This window comes from Elaeis guineensis, chromosome 2 (genome assembly GCF_000442705.2).
Source record: "Elaeis guineensis isolate ETL-2024a chromosome 2, EG11, whole genome shotgun sequence".
NCBI lineage: Eukaryota > Viridiplantae > Streptophyta > Magnoliopsida > Arecales > Arecaceae > Elaeis > Elaeis guineensis.
The window spans coordinates 46,589,001-46,595,460 of NC_025994.2; the positions used below are offsets into that span (position 1 = coordinate 46,589,001).

General features: G+C 46.5%; 1 protein-coding gene and 1 non-coding gene across 2 annotated transcripts; both read right to left on the bottom strand.

The window, feature by feature from the left end:
* Positions 1–818: 818 nt before the first annotated feature.
* On the bottom strand, positions 819–891 carry TRNAK-UUU (transfer RNA lysine (anticodon UUU)). The gene has a single exon. It is a non-coding gene; the product is annotated as a tRNA-Lys (tRNA).
* Positions 892–1,984: 1,093 nt separating this feature from the next.
* LOC109505316 (uncharacterized) lies at positions 1,985–5,779 on the bottom strand. The gene is given in 7 exon segments (XM_073251118.1): positions 1,985–2,161; positions 2,163–2,300; positions 2,381–2,457; positions 2,569–2,587; positions 2,589–2,735; positions 3,763–3,886; positions 5,625–5,779. Coding segments are annotated over 7 exon segments (837 nt in total).
* Between the last annotated feature and the right edge of the window lie 681 nt (positions 5,780–6,460).

Here is a 6,460-nt window from a genome sequence, read left to right on the forward strand (position 1 = left end):
GACGACTTACTACTAGGAACAACACTTGTTAAGGCAACGGAAAGAACCACCAGCCCAATCAACAATGCCAGTGAATGAGGAGATCGACACGTGGGGGCACCGGACATAGAAAAAAAGAAAAAAAAAAAGAAAATTAGAAAACATTTGAACTAAGATGCTTTACCCAATTCCCGAGCAGACAGGTGCAGGTAGCTCGATCGAAAATGTGCATTTTTTTGTTGTTTTTGCTAAAGGATGTCAAACCGTTAGCGGCGTTCAGAACCAGCCGTCGAAGTTTTTGATCTATCGTATATAAGAGAGAGGTTGCTTTTAGGAGTGATTTTTCCCTCTAACTATCCATTTCTAATCGTTGAAAGCATCGACCCTGTAAGCCAACCAACCCGCCCACGCCCTGAGATGAGAAGCTAGGCCAAAGACGAAGAAGAACTCCAGCTTAACGGCCCCAGGGTACTTATCGTGGCAAGCTAATCGAGGCAAGGGCCTTGTAGCCCCAAAGGTGCCAGAACGCATCATTGGACATCCCATAGAGGACTGTTATGTCTTCAAGGACTGGGTACAAGAGCAGTACGAACAAGGGAACTTCGTATTACCCCCGAGCTTCATAGGAACTCAGATCACATCCGTCCTGTCTTCGCCCTTCAAACTTGGCAACACCAGAAGTCATCATTTCAACGGCAAACTCTATTCCGCTGTTCAGCAGAGGATATCCGGTAATCCGACTCTGATCTTTCCTGTAAACTCGAATCTCCCCCCGCTGCGCACCTTGCTCTCGGGTGAACGCTACTATGCATCCTTACGAATACAAGAGTGGTTTTTTTTGGGTATAGCAGGACTTGAACCTGCGACCATTAGGTTAAAAGCCCAATGCTCTACCAACTGAGCTATACACCCGATTTTACAATCAGGGTTGGTGCGGAAAAGAAAAGAGGGCGGGGACAAACGCCAGTCACGCTCGTCATTGTCCACCGCACCACTTCCGTCCACAATCTGCAATTTTTTGAAATCTCAAGTTGGGCTAGAACTATCTTGGACTTCTGACAAAAAGACTGCCCTTGACTTAGCAGGAGTCGCGTACTTCTTATAAAGGCCGACAAAGCTCTCTAGAAAACAGCCGCCGGAAGCCACACATGGAAAGTCATGTTCCTAGAGTAAGGATTTCTGCTCGCCGCTGGCGCACCTCTCCTAACTATTGCCCATTTATTCCGGAATAATCTTTTTAGGAGGGACAATTCTACATATTTCTGCCATTGGACCACATCCATCCTCCTACCTAAACAGTAACCCTTTTCTTGTTCGTTCTTCGAATTAGGCTAGTGGAGACAAATTCCTTCCCCGACGGCTTCCAGCCGGTATTTTATCAACATTGCTTGGACACAATCATCGGATCTGATTTAATACGAATGGTCCAGCTAGCTTCAGTTGTAGAAAGATTCTCTCTTGAGTAAGAGAAGTTCTCTTTACTACATTCTCTGTGCTCACTCTGCTCTTCTAGCCTCAGTCTTGTGCTAGTGGGTTGGTTGACTTCGGAAACGGAACATTTCACGAAAACCTGGCTTTTTTGCCGTCAGTCACTTTCCCTCTAATCTGGATCCAAAACGTGTGCTTATTGTCTTTCCCCGTCTTTTAGGGGCCGTCGAGAGTAGCAGTCGGCCTCCATGGTGGAAAAAAAATGATTTTCTTGGCCAACATCATGTTATTGACATGCCCGCCACAAACTCCGGCGTGCTCCTCATGCATCACTTGCTGGACTTCCTCCTCTGTTAGGCAGCGCAACAAAACGTGGTTTAATGATCTTTTATAGAGCTGTTCCCCGCACAGCACATAGCGGGTGGCCAGTTTTCGCACAATCTGACGGCCGTCGCAAACTCTGGAAACGATTGGTCTCGCAGGAAATTCATTTTCAATGTCCTCGAATCAACACATATCAACTAGGTAGGCGTCCATCGCGAACTTTCTTTCTTCAACCCACTGGACTTCTTCGGGTTCATTCTGCGATGTTGATCTTTCCGATGCTGGGCATTTCAACCGCATTCAAATTCCCTTTTCGCAAAGCCTTTATGCGCGAAAAAACTTTCTTGGTGGAGAAGAAGCGAACAAAGGTACGCTCGCTTGCTGTCTTGTTCTCTGCCGCGGACTGGGATCGCTCGCCAGCTAGGCCCTCTAGAAGAAAGTTGGAGCAACATTGTATGAGAACATATTACCCATCTTCGGGGACAAGGGGCGGAACGACCTCTCGATCTACTTACTGCAGCCCAGGACGGGCGTCGTCGTCTAGGCCTTCCCTGTTGCTCTGATCTCCCCTACGCCTAGGACGTTGTCTGGGCCAAGAGCCATAGTTAGTTGCTGTTTCCATTTGGTTGTTCTTTCTCGTTGTTGATACCGGCAAGACCCAGCCAGATGATGATGTCTGCTGGTTGGTAGTGAGAGGACTCTTAGTACCCGCAAAAAAAAGGGGCGCTGGTGAAAAAACAATCATTTGATTTAGTTTCTTGCTCTCCCTTAGCAGCGGGAAAGGAGTCTATCTATCTGCCTAGCTTTGGTAGATTTCCCCCAACGCAATTCAAAAACGGAAATTCCACGAATCCCTGAGGTGGATAAGTCCGACGACTCAGCAGCAGTGTGGAATTGAGTTTCTCGTCCGGTGGATCTGATCTATAGTTAGGGGGCAATACATACCAAAAGGTTCGAAGAAGGAAGGCGCATAAGAGTATATAACCAACCCACCCATAGCCGGTCTAACTGCTGAGAGAGAAAAGTGCTTTTCTTTCCCTAATGGTCCTCGAGTACACACAGCTATTGCTGATCCTTTGCGAGATCAGGATGAGACCTTTCTGAATTGCTAATCCATGTTAGGTCAACATCGAGACGGAGCATCTAAGTTGGCTCTGTCAAGGAAGTGAAACAGGCATTCCTAGGTTGAGGTTACCATAGGATCGACCCTCAGTCAGGCCTCCGATTCCAAGGAGTTGATTCAGCAAGTTCCCTGTTCTACCCCGCGGGAAGTCTAATCGGAGCAATCGGTGGTTCCGTAATGAGTAGTCGAATACACATTGAGGTTGGGAAACCTCCTTCCCGCCCACACCTTCATTCTCTTCCTCCTCTGATCTTAGAAAGCATACTAAACTTCACTCCAATCTTTCCCCATTAGCAACAAGAGCAGCTCTATCGTTCGGCCCTTGATGAGTAAGCTTAGTTAGCTATACCGCACCATCCCTAATTGATAAGGCGTAACGAGGAACCCTTCTGGGAACCCCAGCCAAATCTCAAAGGGCAGCGGTAGTATGCCCTCAGGACTATAGGCCACCAAGATGTGGCGGTACCAATGCCGATGAAACTTCGGATTCAAAGCCGAGGCGGACGCACAATAACGGCGATAACCCGCACCTCTCAGACGTAATGAAGTCTGCAAACTTTGTGGGATCCCTAAACTTTTCAGTACCGGCATCCATGCCAGAGCGTGAGTCGCAGCTCTAATCATCTTAATATGAATAGGGGAGAGATCGACGCCCTTAACTCTAAAGAGCCAGTTTTCTTTCTTCCCATGTGAGTTGCAGTAGAAGAAGTTGGAGTGCTATTTGAATATGTCTAGTATTTCTCTCTTCCAGTTCCTCCGGTCTTAACGCCCTTACGGAAGCTGTGCAGCCTTTCCTCGGGTTCGTAGAGTCGGGTTTCCCGTTTACCCACAACGGAGGAGCCGCCCCCACCAAAAGAATGGCGTGCAGCCATGATGGAAGAGTTTGATGCACTACTTAAAAATCAGACCTGGGAGTTGGTTCCTCCTTCTCCAACAATGAATGTAGTGGGCTGTAAATGAGTTTTTCTGCGAAAGGTGAGGGAAGTGAATGCAGCTCTAAGAATTCCTATCAATAGCAAAACTATTGTTAATCTGCATTACGCACAAAAAACAACAAATCAAATAACAAATCAAAAAATAGAATGACTATGAGAAGGGGAGGAGAGAGAGGCGGCCAACCCATAAAGAGCTAAGTCATGTTCAGAATAGCTCCTGGCTCCGGCTAAGTCAAGACTTCAGATGGTTGTGTAAAAGAGCAACGAAGCCAAGGAAGATCGAGAAAGATCCAGAGCGGCTCCTGGGTATAGCCATCCTTTTCCCGTAGGTCTCGTCATTTGACCTGCCAAAGCCAAAAAGTAGGGTATAGTATACATAAAAGTAAAAAAGTACAGCCCGCCCTTTTGATGCGAGCTCGTTTTCTCTCTCGCGCTCATTCCCCTCCTTCCTGCGGAACTGGATTGTCGATATCGACCGAATTTGTACTAACTGAAGAAGAAAAAAGATCTTTTTTCTGCAACACTGCCTCTGTTTGAGACGCCCTATCCATTGTGTTTCCTGCTGATCTTATTCAGACCAAGAGCGTTGATGCGCCCCCGTTGTGGAATTTTTTCATCTTCCGACGATGTAGATGTAGCCAACTCTCGTGGAGAGTTTAGCCGCATGCTTGCTATGCATTTTCCCTTCCGGGAAGATTTAGAACTTCGTCCGGGGTAGACGGGGCTTTCCCATTGGATGACCCAAATGTTTCAGTAACACAAGGCAAAGAGTACAAGGAAGCTTTGTCTTGTTTTGTACATAACCGGATCGATCGAAAAAGGATGACTACTCCCTTCCCAGCTGAGTGGGACCTTTCCTCGTGAATTGCCTTCTTCGAGGCATGATCAGGGGCGGGATTTCACTCTTCAATGGTACGGTACCAGCACGGGCCCTTCAGCCACTGAATCGAAAGAAAAAAGGGTTTTTTGTGAGATGGGATAGGGGTCAAAGCCTCCGGAACCGACGGGAAGGAGCCCGAGGGGTTCAACAACTACCATGAAAGAATAGCGTACAAAAGCTTGGGACGACCATCCATCGGGAAAGGAAGAGGTCTATCAACACAAAGCCATCAGGGCTCATCAAAGACCACGGGAAGAGTAGTTCGGCTCAAAAGTCAAAGAAAAAGTGCATTTTTTGAATGGCAATCGCTTAACGCACAACTGGGGATCAGTTGGCAAGTCTACTGACTTGGCTACGAAATTAGGCTTATCTAAACGTAGATATAGCTCGTTTTCTATTAGAAAAATAACCATATACTATTATTTTATAACTTCACTATGCTACTACTCGTAATGCTGCATCTCTTCCGAGACCAGGGCCTTTTATCATAACTTCTGCCCGTTGCATACCCTGATCGACTACTGTACGAATAGCATTTACCGCTGCGGCTTGAGCAGCATACGGTGTACCTCTTCTTGTGCTTGACTTGACTTTCATTTTCGTTTTCTACCAGAGCGCCACCTCGAAGTTGAAGAATAGGGTAGGGTCTGAGCCCTAGTCAGGCTAGTCAAGCGCTACTTCTAAAACGATATAGTTGGTCGTCCTGCTCTCATCCACGTATCAACGTTAGGTCGACCCGGAATTGCTGGGGCTTGGCTAAAGAATGAAGCGATTAGTCATCGAGCCTTTCCTGCAATAGGGATTTCTTTTCCCAACAGGAACTTGATGGAGGCTAGAAAGGGCTACTTGTAGGACTTGTACCGATAATCAATCAGTCTATTCTTTTAGCAAAGCAACATAAAACAGTAGAGTGTTACGTGGATGACCTCGCAGTTAAAAGCAGAAAGAAGATCACCTCGCAGATCTACGAAGGGTCTTGGAGATACTTCGAAAGCACAACATGAGGATGAATCCCCGATCATGCTTTCTGGGGGTAGTAACTGGAAAGTTATTGGGATTTGTTATTACAAAAGATGGAATCACAGTTGACCCAGCAAAAACTACAGCCATCCTTGAAATGAAACCACCAACGGCAATAATCATTTAATCATTCCTCCTATACTCTAAGAACTCCGTATGACTAGGCTTATGAACGGTTAGATGGCTTATCTTATCTGTCACCAAATAGGCTCAATAAGGCTAATCCTTCAACAGAAAAAGGCGAGTTGCGCTAAGGTCTCAGTTCCAGCCAGGTCCAAGTACTACAGAACATTTTTAGAGTAGTTTGCTCAAGGATCAGTACCAATTCCCACCTCTACTTATTCAGTAACTCTTCCTGGGTAAGAGGTCCAGCAATGAGGTTTCTAAGCGGACCAGGGTCTTAATTCAAGGTTTCAGGGAAGATCCATCACAAAAAGTTTTCCATCATTTTCTCCTCTATCCAAGAAAGCTACTGTAAAAGGAGAAACGGCCCTTAACGCTTTCTGAAAGAAATGGATTGCCTCAAGCTTAGGTTGGACTTTGGGGTCTTGTTCTTCCTGGAGTGTGTATCGAACCACAACACTCAGTAAAACATGCCCCACAGTCCACGGAACATAAGACTTTCGGCGTCTCTGATCGCCAGAATAGAAGTTCTTCCGCATCGTTCTGACCCCGAGACAGGGCGTTAATGTGAGTTAGCGAAGTTTTAAGCATATAGATTCGAGACCTGAATGGAAGCCTATCGCGTCAGCGACCGGCGCGAAAGCTCTA